Consider the following 13,401-nt stretch of genomic DNA (forward strand, 5'->3'; position numbering starts at 1 on the left):
TATAGAGGAGCTCACCCCTAAGCTGAAGCGCAGGTTGTGACAATACTAAATGTCCCACAGCAGAAACCGGAGGAATAGAGGCTGTAAATGCTCTGTTCCCAACTGAGACTCGACGACACAGTAGCAATGTGTGAGCCAGAGACGCCATTAAGGGCAGTTCATGAAAGAGGCTACAGCTACCTGTCATGCGAGTGGAGTTCTAAGTAACAGACAGAAAGAGGAACTTTTGTGGAGTTCAGAACCGCCAGTACTTCAGATTAGCACTAGAAAAGGAGACCTCACAACCCACCTACGTAGAGAGATTCCTAAATTGCTTCCAGGCTTATCAACTCCTGCACCATCTGTAAAAGGTAAAATAAATTGCACTCTGTTGTGTCCTTTGAATACTCCCTGCATCACCTTCTCTGCACTGCTACATCCTTTGCTCCTCACTACATCACCATCCACCTCTCAACATCTCATCTGCCCTGGGACGCAGCTCTGCCTGTGGAGAGCTATTCCAACACTGCTGCATCATACCATCTGTCCCAGAGGATCTGCACTGCAGCGCTTGTTGCCTTTGACCAGATACCACAGATGGCATCACAAACACTTTATTACAAACTCTTTATTTCATCCCTTGTAATTATACTCCTTTTATTGGACGCCCAGGGCCATGGACCGGGTTACTGCCACTGTAACACTGCCCCTTTAAGAAAGCGGCCCGGTACCGAGTACCCCACTTGCCCTGGCGGATGCTCCATTATTTTTATGCAAAGTATTAAATATGTTAAATCCTACAAACTCCATTTCCACATCTGATCTTGCCTGATCCTTTAGAGATTTAAAAACTTACATAGGGATCATCATCTTCACATTGATCCTCGGCTGCTCTTGGATTTGGCTTCAGTGACAATTGTTGAATGGAACCCTGCAAAATAATGAAAATTACATTTCAACAAATTTAAATATTAAAAAGTATTGTTTGTCAATAGCTTAAAACCGCACGTGTTATTCAGATCCAGCTCATTACTGACACACACTTATAATGTACACTGTTTCTACAAACTCATATTTCAGAGGATTAATATTTAGCTATCCATGCAGTTACTATAAACTTATTTTTTAAGGTACATTTACTATCAATAATTTTTGGGACCAAGTGATCCTAAAAACCATGCAGTGTAAACAAGATGTCGATCTCCAAGGGAATGAGCTTTTGTCCAGCTTGAAAATCATCATTTTTGGCTGTATTTCGGCTTGAGTAAACAGATCCTGAGCATTTGAGAAGAATGGCTGCCTATGTGCACTGCATGATCTATTATTGATATCTTATGACAGGACAACCTATTTGAAAAATGGTCATTATGAAAGAAATATGTAATAAATCACATATGATATTTGTGTCTATTTTGGTTTTGATCGTATACTTTTATTTTTTAAAGGCAATCTGTCAGTAGGATCAACTCTGTTAAGCCATCTATATTGGCAAGCAGATAATTATAAATTGATTAAAATGATACCCTGCAATCTGATATATTATTCCTGAGAAATAGACTTTCCCTCAATATGTAAATATGCTGATAAGATCTGTGGGCCGGACATAGATCTACCCAAGATTACATGTCTCACACTGGTAATGTTCATTTTAACACCTTAGAGACCTTGCTCTTTTTCGCTTTTGCATTTCTGTTTTTCGCTGCCCTTTTCCCAGAGCCATGACTTTTTTATTTTTCCATCAATATGGCCATATGAGGTCCTGTTTTTTGTGAGACGAGTTGTACTTTTGAACGACACCATTGGTTTTACCATATCATTTACTCAAAAACGTGAAGAAATTCCAAGTGCAGTAAAATTGCAAAAAAAGTGCAATTCCACAGTGGTTTTTTGGATTTTTTTTTACCATGTTCACCAAATGCTAAAACAGACCTGCCATTATGATTCTCCAGGTCATTATGAGTTCATAAACACCAAACATATACATTATAGGTTCTTTTTTATTTAAGTGGTGAAAAAAAATCCAAAGTTTGTTAAAAAAAAAATTGTGCCATTTTCCGATACCCATAGTGTCTACATTTTTCATGATCTAGGGTTGGGTGAGAGGTTATTTTTGGCACGCTGAACTGATTTTTTTTATTGATACCATTTTGTTGCAGATACGTTCTTTTGATCGCATGTTATTGCATCTTATTTCAATGTAATTCTGGCGTTTTGACTTTTTCTCTCGCTACGCCGTTTAGCGATCAGGTTAATCCTTTTTTTATTGATAGATCGGGTTATTCTGAATGCAACGATACCAAATATATGTATGTTTGATTTTTTTTACTGCTTTATTTTGAATGGGGCGAAAGGGGGGAGATTTAAACTTTTTATTATTTTTCTTTTTTTTTAATATTTTTAAAAACATTTTTTTTACTTTTGGCATACTTCAATAGTCTCCATGGGAGTCTAGAAGCTGCCATAACCCGATTGGCTCTGCTACATGCAGGCGATGATCAGATCACCTGTATGTAGCAGAATTACTCACTTGCTATGATTGCAGAACACTGGGAGATGCTAATAGCAATCCGGCAGTGACAACCATAGAGGTCTCCAGGAGACCTCTGGTTGTAATGCCAACCCACCGATGCCCCGCGATCACATGATGGGGGTCACCGGTAGGAGGATTTCCGGCCCGATGGCCTGAAGTGTGCATTAAATGCCTCTGTCAGAGCTTCGCAGCGGCATTTGACGAGTTAATAGCCTCAGGTAGATTGAGATTCTACCCCGCCTGTTCCGGGCACATGTGAGCTGTTCAAAACGGCTGACATGTTCCAGGAAAGATGTGGGCTTCCTGCCGGAGCCCACATCAAAGTGAGGGATGTGACCTGCGTTGTACTAGTGCTGCAGAGATTGCAAAGAGGCTAGTTTAAAATAATCAACAAAAGCAAACTTTCACAGACATTTATATCTGTCACATAGATCTTAGCAACACACACACATATATACACTGTATATAAACACGGTCAAAATTGTTGGTACCCACATTCCATATTTAATGCAGAAAAACCCACAATGGTCACAGAAATAACTTGACACTGACAAAAGTAATAATAAATAAAAATTCTATGAAAATGAACAAATGAAATTCAAACATTGCTTTTCAACCATGCTTCCACGGAATTTTTTAAAACATAATACTCAAGAAATAGGCCTAGACAGAAATGATGGTACTCCTGAAAATAATGTGACAAAAGGGACATGTTAAATCAAGGTGTGTCCACTAATTAGCATCACAGGTGTCTACAATCTTGGAATCAGAGAGTGGCCTGTATAAAGGGCTACAGATCCTCACTGTGCTGTTTGGTGATATGGTGTGTATCACACTCAACAGGGACCAGAGGAAGCAAAGAAAGAGTTGTCTCAGCAGATAAGAAGAAAGTTCTAGACAAACATGTAAAAAGTAAAAGTTATAAGACCATCTTCAGGCAGCTTGAAGTTCCTGTGACTACAGTTGCACATATTATTCAGAAATTTAAGCTCCATGGGACTGTAGCCAACCTCCCTGGACATGGCCGCAGGAGAAAATTGATGACAAATCAAAGAGACAGATAATATGAATGATAACAAAAGAGCCCAGAAAAACTTCAAAACAGATCAAAGGTGAAATTCAAGCTCCAGGAACATCAGTGTCAGTATCAGCGCACCATCCGTCATTGTATGAGCCAAAGTGGACTTCATGGGAGACGACCAAGAAGGACTCCATTGTTGAAAAAAAATCATAAAAAAGTCAGACTGGAATTTGGCAAACTACATGTTGACAAGCCACAAAGCTTCTGGGAGAATGTCCTATGGACAGATGAGACAAAAATGGAACTTTTTTGCAAGGCACATCAGGTCTATGTTCACACATGGAAAAATGAAGCATATCAAGAAAAGAACATTGCCCCTACTGTGAAACATGGAGGAGGCTCTGTTATGTTCTGGGGCTGCTTTTCTGCACAGGGTGTTCAGAATCTTTGCAGGGTATAATGAAATCTCATGAATATCAAGGGATTCTATAGAGAAATGTGCTGCCCAGTGTTAGAAAGTTTGGTCTCAGTCGCAGGTCATGGGTCTTGCAACAGGATAATGACCTAAAACACACAGAATGGCTAAGAGCAAAACATTGGACTATTCTGAAGTGGCCTTCTATGAGCCCTGACCTAAAACTTATTGAGCATCTTTGGAAAGAGCTGAAACATGTCGTTTTGAAAAGGCAACCTTCAAACCTTCATACATGAGACAACTGGAGCAGTTTGCACTTGAGGAGGGGAACAAAATACCTGTTGAGAGGTGCAGAAGTCTCATTGATAGATACAGGAATCATTTGATTGCAGTGATTGCCTCAAAAGGTTGTGCAACAAAATATTAAGTTAATGGTACCATCATTTCTGTCCAGGCCTATATCCTGATTTTTATTTTTTTTTAAATTCTGTGGAAGCATGGTTGAAAAGCAATGTCTGACTTTCATATGTTCATTTTCATAGTTTTTTTTAATTTACTATTACTCTTGCAGATTCAAATTACTTCTGTGACCATTGTGGGTTTTTTTGTCATTAAACGAGGGGTATCAACAATTTTGACCACGTGTGTGTGTATGTATGTATGTATATATATATATATATATATATATATATATATATATATATATCGCTATCTCAAGTGTGAAGCAGTGACCCCTGTTCCCTGTTGCAGCTAGGGAGCACTGTATGTTCTCCTAAGGATACGCGCAGAGGCGTATTGAGGTCATGGAAGTGCGTGGTAGTCGTAGGAGTAACTGTGATGGTGAGACAGTGACTGGCGTCATTGTGAATGTCCAGTATGTGTCACAGAGATGGAAGATGTCGTCTGCGCTGTAGGCCCGAAATGTTGTTGTTCTGGGACCTGTAGTCCCACAAGTGTTTTAGTTTTAAGGGGTGCTTACAGTGTTAGTTGGTGAGCTGGGCGGGACTGGCTAACCACACACCTCCCACTTATGGAGGTGGCTACATTGATAAAATGTGACTGAGGTCAGGTCACATGGTCTGTGATGTAAGGCCTGGGAAGGTCTGTGTGTTGGAAGGTCCTGACTTCCTGAAGAGCACATGGTGAGGCCGTGGACCTAGAAGGTCGCTGTGTTGGAAGGTCTTATGAATGGACTGGATTCCTGAAGAGCACAGGGTGAGACCATGTAATGGCGGAGTTTGTGACGGTACTGTGTTGGGAAAGCTACCGTCCTTCTGAGGGTCTGGAACTGTTGAGTAGCTTGATGAGCAAGATTTTGCCCGGGACGCTGATCCCAGTTAGGCAGTTTCCATGGGAACCAGGACTGACAGGAGGTCAGTGTATGGAGTGAAGCTCCTGGAACCTCGAACAAAAGGGGTCACTATGAACTGTGCGGTCACCCATGGTAACTGGACAAAGTGAGGTCTGGTGTGATTAGAGACTGCGATCTAAGGGTACCGTTACACATAGCGATGCACCAGCGTTCCCGACAACGAAATGGATCGCTGGTGCATCGCTAAGTGGTCGCTAGTGAGCTGCCACACAGGCAGATCTCACCAGCGACATCGCAGGGGTCGGGGGTCGCTACTTACCTGTCAGACGCGGCGATCCTGACGTCCTCCCGCCCGCATCCACGCATCGCTCGTCGTCACAGCAGGAAGCGCCGCAGGAAGCTGACGATGAGAAATGATCCAGGACCTTCTCGCGTGACCAGCGATAACCAGCGGGGGAGTCGGTCGGAGGTAAGTATCACATGTAGCGATATCGCTAGCAATATCGCTGCTACGTCACAAAATCAGTGACTTTACAGCGATATTGCTAGCGATATCGCAGTGTGTAACGGGGGCTTAATGTCGGGTAATGTTGTGTGAGTAGAGACATTGATACGGCGCATGGACACCTCCGGGAACTAGTCAGAGGAGGACTGGCGGGTGTAGTGTCTGTCAAATGAAGGAAGTTGTGTATTATGAACTATATGTGACGTATGTGTTGTATAAACAGTAGTTTATGAGTGAATAATAAACCGAATGGACTGTTTAATGGAGAAAATCGTTCCTGTGTGACTGAATTCCATTGCCAGTCGAGTGTCCCCAACACGTTCAGTAAGCGCTATCTTACATATGGTGCTAGACTGTGAGCAACAGTCCAGGAAGAATGTGTGGAGGTTGCTATGGATCGATGGGTCCAAAAAAAAAATTTTAAGTCAGCTTGCTGTGGATCGGTGGGTCCACAAAGATTACAAGCTTCTGACAGTAACTCGGTGGGGTTATGAAAATTTGCTGTGGATCGGTGGGTCCTTGCAGTGTGGAGCCATGCAGAACCTTGCTGAGGAGTAGCTGCAGTTGCAGCAAGAGGTTCTGCAGCAGCAGGAGCTGTAGTAACAGCAGCAGCAAGAAGCGCTGCAGTAGAAGCTACCAGAGCTTCAGAGGTGTAGTAAGAGGACAGTGTGGACCAGGTCGTACAAACTCTTAAAGGGCCAGTGCAAGCCTAGAAACATATTGGTGCGAACTGGGGCCTGAGAAGGCCGAGGGGGAGTCTACGGGGTGTTCCCTGGAGAGAGGTGGTGTCCCTAAAAGGGGTGGTGTCCCAAAAGCGGGAGGTAACCCAAACAGGGATGGTTGCCCAAAAGGGGGTGGAGTCCCAAAAGAGGGCAGTAAACCAAATAAGGATGGTTGCCCAAAAAGGAGTGGAGTCCCAAAAAGGGGCGTGTTGTGAATTCCCTGGCTCAGACTTCTGAGCCGAAGATCCCCTGCTCCCTCCGGTGGTTACTGGAGGTAGTGGAGCTGGCCAGATTGACAGAGGTCTGCCACCTGATGATGATGATGATGACAATTGGAGATCTGGGGTTACTGATTGGAGTATTTAAGTCTGCAGACTTCCTGCAATCCCTGCTGGTGATTGCTTTCCTGTGCATTCAGAGGTCGGATGTCTCCTGCCCTGATCCTGTATTTTTCAGCTAAGTGGTTATTTGCTAATCCTTTGCATCTGATCTGTTTTTGTCTCTCTCTGCTTGTTTTGCAGGTTCAACTTGCTCCTCTGGGGGCTGTGCTGGACCACCACTCTAAATGCTACAGCCTGTGTCAGTTTGCTCAGTCCCCTGTTATATTGGTCTCTTTTGCTTTGCTCTCAGTTCATACCGGAGTGCTGATATAGTGGGGGCGAAGTCGTGTGACTTCAGTGTTTTTTGTACATCAGACATGTTGGATTTTTCAGGGTTTTTTGAGTGATTGCAGACACTGTCTTTCCTTTCCTATCTTGTCTAGTCAGTTTGGGCCCCATCATTTGCTCAGTCTATTTTTCTGCCTGTGCTTGTGTTTCATCTTGTCTCACCGTCAATATATGTTTGGGGGCTAACTATTCCTTTTGGGGTCTGCTCCGGGGCAGTTTAGATTTCACCTTTCTTGCTTTAGGCTTAGTTAGGCCTGTGCCGAGGCGTCTAGGGCATCGTAGGTACGCTCCACGGCTACTGCTAGTTGTGTGGATAGGATCAGGGGTCTGCAATCCGCTTAGTTACCAACCTTTCTGGTGTTCTGGTGGCTTAGCCTGTTCCTGCCATCCTCCTCGGTGACCCAATCATAACAGAATCACCAGCCTTACTGTAGACTCTAGGGTACTCCAAAGAAGGAAAGAATTGTAAAAAAAAAAAAATAAATAAAAAAAAGTGTCAGAATTTTTTTGTATATTTTTTCCTCTTTTTCTCTTGGGCCGTAGGAGGATTTTTAGTCTAAATGGAGACTAAGCAATTGTCCAATCGTGTTGAGCAGCTCACTGCTAAATTGCGGGGAATTTCTGCCTATCTCGCTCAATCATCTACTGTTGCACCAAAAATCCCTACTCCTGATGTGTTTTCTGGGGATCGGTCTAAATTTTTGAATTTTAAGAATAATTGTAAACTATTTTTTGCTTTGAAACCTAACTCATCGGGGAGCTCTGTGCAGCAGGTTAAAATTGTCATCTCCCTGCTGCACGGCGATCCCCAGGATTGGGCTTTTTCTTTGACACCCAGAGATCCTGGTATGGCTAATGTGGATGCATTTTTTCAAGCCCTGGGGTTGTTGTATGATGAACCTAATGCTATTGATCAAGCTGAGAAAACCTCATTGGCATTGAACCAGGGTCAGGATTCTGCAGAGTTATATTGTCAGGAATTCCAAAAGTGGGCGGTCCTTACTAAATGGAATGATGATGCCCTAGCAGCTCTCGTTCAGAAGGGTCTGGCAGAAACTGTAAAAGATGTTATGGTGGGATTTCCTGTCCCCTCTGGTCTTGACGACTCTTTGTCATTGGCCATTCAAATTGATTGTCGTTTATGTGAATGTGGAACTGCACAAGAGGCGGTGCCGTCTTTTGAACAAACTTCTGAACCCGCGCAATGCGATAGGGTTTTGTCTATGGCACAATGTCGGGAGTTTAGAAGGCGTAATAAGTTGTGTTTTTTTTATGGGGATGCCTCTCATACTATTTCTGTTTGCCCTAGACAACAAAGGCGCTTTTCTCACGAATTTGCTGTGGGCAGTGTACAGCCTAAGTTCCTTTTGGCGATTACCTTGATCTGCTCCTTGTCTACATTTTCCGTAAGGCTTTTGTTGATTCAGGAGCAGCTGTGAATCTGATGGATTTTGACTTTGCCAAACGTTGTGGTTTTCCCATGATACTCCTGCGGACTCCTATCCCTTTGAGGGGTATTGATGCTACTCCTTTGGCCGAGAATAAACGCCAGTTTTGGACCCAGGTGATAATGCAGGTCGCCCCAGACCACCAAGAGAATTGTAAATTTTTGGTGTTGCACAATTTGCATGATACTATTGTTCTGGGTTTTCCTTGGTTGCAAACCTATAATCCTGTTTTGGATGGGAAATCTGTGTCTGCGGTGAGTTGGGGTTGTTAATGTGTTCTTAGTGACATTCCTGTTTTCTCCACCTCTCCCCAGTCTCATGATATTTCTGACAATTTGACTGATTTTTCTGATGTATTTAGTGAGCGTAAGTCTGCATCTTTGCCTCCTCATAGGAGTTATGACTGCAGTTGAGTTAATGCCCGGGTGTAAATTTCCCAAGGGTCGGCTTTTCAACTTATCAGTACCTGAACATGATGCTATGTGATCTTATATCAAGGAGTCGCTGGTGAAGGGTCGTATCAGACCATCCTCTTCACCTTTAGGTGCTGGGGTTTTTTTTGTGGCCAAGAAAGATGGCTCATTAAGGCTATGTATTGACTATCGTTCCCTTAACAAAATCACTGTTAAATATCAGTACCTGTTACCCCTGATATCTAAATTATTTTCCAGAGTTAAAAGTGCCTGTTGGTTTACCAAACTTGACTTCAGGGGGCGTATAAACTTATTCGCATCAAACACGGGGATGAATGGAAGATGGCGTTTAATACCCCGGAGGGACATTTTGAGTACCTGGTGATGCCTTTTGGGCTCACTAATGCCCCTTCCGTCTTCCAATCTTTTATGAACTATATTTTCTGGGACTTTGTGGATAAGTTTTTGATCATTTATCTGGATGATATTTTGATCTTTTCCAGTGATTGGGATTCTCATGTGGAACATGTCCGGACTGTGTTCCGGACTTTGAGGGAAAATACTCTGTATGTTAAGGGATCAAAGTGTCTCTTTGGTGTACAGAGGATTTTGTTTTTGGGATTCACTTTGTCCCCGTCTGCTATTGAAATGGACCCGGCCAAGGTACAGGCCATTTATGATTGGGTTCAGCCCACTTCTTTGAAGGCTCTCCAGAAGTTTTTGGTTTTGCTAATTTCTACCGTAAATTTATAAGTAATTTTTCTGATATTGTTAAATCACTGACTGACTTGACCAAAAAGGGCGCCGATGTGGTGAATTGGTCTCCAGAGGCAGTTTCGGCATTTCAGGAGCTTAATCAGAGATTCACTTCTGCTCTGGTTCTACGACAACCTGATGTCTCACTCCCATTTCAGGTGGAGATAGATGCTTCTGAGATTGGTGCAGGAGCCGTTTAGTCCCAAAGAGATCCGGTAACTTCTAAGATGAATCCTTGTGCCTTCTTTTCTCGAAAATTTTCCCCATCTGAACGTAACTATGACGTGGGGAATTGGGAATTGTTGGCCATGAAATGAGCATTTGAAGAGTGGAGACATTGGTTGGAGGGAGCTAGACATCAAGTTGTGGTCCATACAGACCACAAGAATTTGATTTATCTTGAATCAGCTAAATGCTTGAATCCTAGACAGGCTAGGTGGGTCTTGTTTTTCACACGTTTTAATATTGTGGTCTCCTTTCTTCTGGGCACTAAGAATGTTAAGGCGGACGCCATTTCAAGGAGTTTCTTTGCGGATTCTCTTGATGTGACCGAGCCTACTACCATTCTAAATGAGGGTGCAGTTCTTTCCGCCATCTCACCCGATTTGAGACGTGCCCTGGAGGAATTTCAGGAGGATAAACCTGAATGATGCCCTATGGGAAAACTGTATGTCCCTGACCAGTGGAGGAAAAGAGTAATGTCTGAAAGTCATTGCTCCGCGTTGGCTTGTCATCCAGGTATCTTTGGTACCAGAGATTTGGTGAGTCAGTCTTTTTGGTGGCCTGCCTTATCTCATGATGTCAGGAATTTTGTGTAGTTCTGTGGGACTTGTTCTCGGTCCAAGACCTGTTCTCGTGCTAGTGGTGTGTTGATGCCCCTGCCAGTGCCCAGGAGGCCGTGGACCCATATCTCAATGGATTTTATCTCTGATCTCCCTGTCTCTCAGAGAATGACTGTTATTTGGGTGATCTGTGATAGATTTTCTAAGATGGTCCATCTTGTACCACTCCCAAAGTTGCCATCTTCTTCTGAGTTGGTGCCCGTGTTTTTACAACAAGTGGTTCGTCTGCATGGGATTCCTGAGAACATTGTGTCGGACAGAGTATCCAGTTTGTTTCCAGATTTTGGAGAGCTTTTTGTTCCAAACTGGGAATTCAGTTGTCTTTCTCCTCTGCATTTCATCCTCAGACCAATGGGAAGACTGAGAGAACAAACCAGACTTTGGAGTCCTATTTGAGATGTTTCATATCTGCTGATCAGGATGATTGGGTCTCATTTTTGCCATTGGCCGAATTCGCACTAAACAATAGGGCTAGTTGTGCCACTTTGATGTCTCCTTTCTTTTGTAACTTTGGGTTTCATCCTCGATTTTATTTGGGGCAGGTGGAAGCTTCTGTCTGCCCAGATGTGGATTCTGTGGTAGAGAGAATGCAGCAAATTTGGGACCAAGTAGTGGATATGTTGTCCCACTCTCAGAAAAGACCAACCGGCATAGGACCATTGGTCCCTGGTTTAAAGTGGGTGATATGGTTTGGTTGTCCTCAAAAAATATTCCCATGAAGGTTGCATCTCCAAAATTCAGGCCAAGGTTTATTGGACCTTATAAGTAGAGTTGAGCGAAACGGGTCGGTCAAATTCATAAGTCGCCGACTTTCGCTAAAGTCGGGTTTCATGAAACGAATCCCGACCATAGCGTGAGGTCGGCCATGAGGTCGATGACCAGAGCGCCAAAGTCACGTTTCAAATGATGCTTCCAGCGCCCTTTTTCAGCCAATAATGGAGGACACACACTGTGGGCAACGCGATGACATGGGCAGCGGTCACCACCATCTTTGAGAAGAGCATGCAAGTGATTGGCTTGCTTTGTGTGGCGTCACAGGGGCTATAAAAGGGAGTGCACGCCGACCGCCATCTTACTTCTGCCGACCTTAGCATAGGGAGAGGTTGCTGCTGCTGATTCTGAATAAGGGAGAGCGTTAGGCAGGCAAGAAGAAAAAAAAAACTGCTTCTGCTGGTAGCGATTTTCACTGTACAACACAACAGTTTGTGTGCAGTGACAGGGGAGGATATATTTTTGTGCATCAGCTCTGTTGGTTATTAGGCTGCCTTATAAGGCTCCCTGATAGCTACATTGCTGTTTGCACACTGCTGTGCAAACTGCTTTTTTAAAAGCAAAAATACTTTTCTTCCTCTTTTCTGCACAGTTACCAAGCGTTCATTTTTCCACACTTTTGTGTGCAGCAGTCCTGCTTATTAGGCTGCCTGCTGCCATACTTGAACTAAAAGCATCATTGTCAGCCTCCTAAAATCTCTAGGGAGATTCAAATTCTCCTCAATACTGTATACACCTTGTACCTTGTCATACACCAGCCTATTTCAGCCTGTTAAATTGAGGTGTAATCTATAATGGGCCTGAGATAATAGTTCAGCCTCCTAAAATTTCTAGGGAGATTCAAATTCTCCCCAATACTATATACACCTTGTACCTTCTCGTAAACCAGCCTATTTCAGCCTGGTAAATTGAGGTGTAATCTATAGTGGGCATGAGATAATTGTTCAGCCTCCTAAAATCTCTAGAGAGATTCAAATTCTCCCCAATACTATATACACCTTGTACCTTGTCATACACCAGCCAATTTCAGCCTGTTAAATTGAGGTGTAATCTATAGTGGGCCTGAGATAATAGTTCAGCCTCCTAAAACCTCTAGGGAGATTCAAATTCTCCCCAATACTATATAGACCTTGTACCTTGTTTTACAGTACTGTATAGCTGGTGGTATTTTGGGTACATTTTCCCAAAAATGAGGAAGTATGGTGGAAGAGGCCGTGGAAGTGGGCGGGGGTTGCCAGCTGTTACTGATGGTGGTGGTGGTGCATCTGCTGGTAGTGGCAAAAGCACAATAGCACCTAATAATAATAATAATAATCTTTATTTATATAGCGCCAACATATTCCGCAGCGCTTTACAGTTGAACAGTTTCAAACACACCTAAGGCAGGAGGTGATGAGCCTGCGTCATCGTCTGGCTCCACAAGGCCTCGAAGGCTCCCTTTTCTCGGAGTAGGTAAACCGCTTTTAAAGCCAGAGCTTCAGGAGCAAGTTTTGGCTTACATTGCTGACACAGCCTCCAGCTCTATCGCCTCCTCTTCTGAAGTTTCAAAAAATAAAAGCACTGAGTTGTCAGTGGAGGCTCCTGGTCAGGAACAACACCTTTCCTTGTGTCCTTCACCCCTACCAAAAGTGAAGGATGCGGCAGGCCACACTACAGATTACTCCATGGAGCTCTTTTCACATACCATGCCTGGGTTATCAAGTCAAATCGTGAATTCCCAGTCCAAGATGAATCTGACATGGAGTGCACTGATGCACAGCCACTGCTAGACTTTTCTGCTGGTACATTCACTCAGAGCACTACATTGTCCTCGCAGTTTACTGAACCAGAATCTGACCCTGATGAAACTCAGGTGCCCCTTCCCGCATACTATACCACCTTACACGGTGACACAGAGGAAGGTGCACATGAAATTGAAGAGGAGTTGATGGATGACCCAGTTGTTGACCCAGATTGGCATCCATTGGGGGAAGAGGGTGCCGCTGCCAATAGCTCAGAAGAGGAGGAGGAGGATCCGCA

At 43.6% G+C, this 13,401-nt stretch overlaps 1 protein-coding gene across 4 annotated transcripts in view; it reads right to left on the reverse strand.

Annotated features, from left to right (window-relative positions):
* COL15A1 (collagen type XV alpha 1 chain) overlaps positions 1 to 13,401 on the reverse strand; it is a 1,161,047-nt gene that overhangs the window by 843,331 nt on the left and 304,315 nt on the right. For all 4 annotated transcript variants that reach the window (XM_073587711.1, XM_073587710.1, XM_073587708.1 and 1 more), the window contains one exon: positions 836 to 910. In XM_073587711.1, the coding sequence (XP_073443812.1) occupies positions 836 to 910 (75 nt within the window). The remainder of the gene's footprint in view (positions 1 to 835; positions 911 to 13,401) is intronic.

Source organism: Dendrobates tinctorius, unplaced genomic scaffold (genome assembly GCF_039654945.1).
Source record: "Dendrobates tinctorius isolate UK_male_01 unplaced genomic scaffold, ASM3965494v1 ptg000102l, whole genome shotgun sequence".
NCBI lineage: Eukaryota > Metazoa > Chordata > Amphibia > Anura > Dendrobatidae > Dendrobates > Dendrobates tinctorius.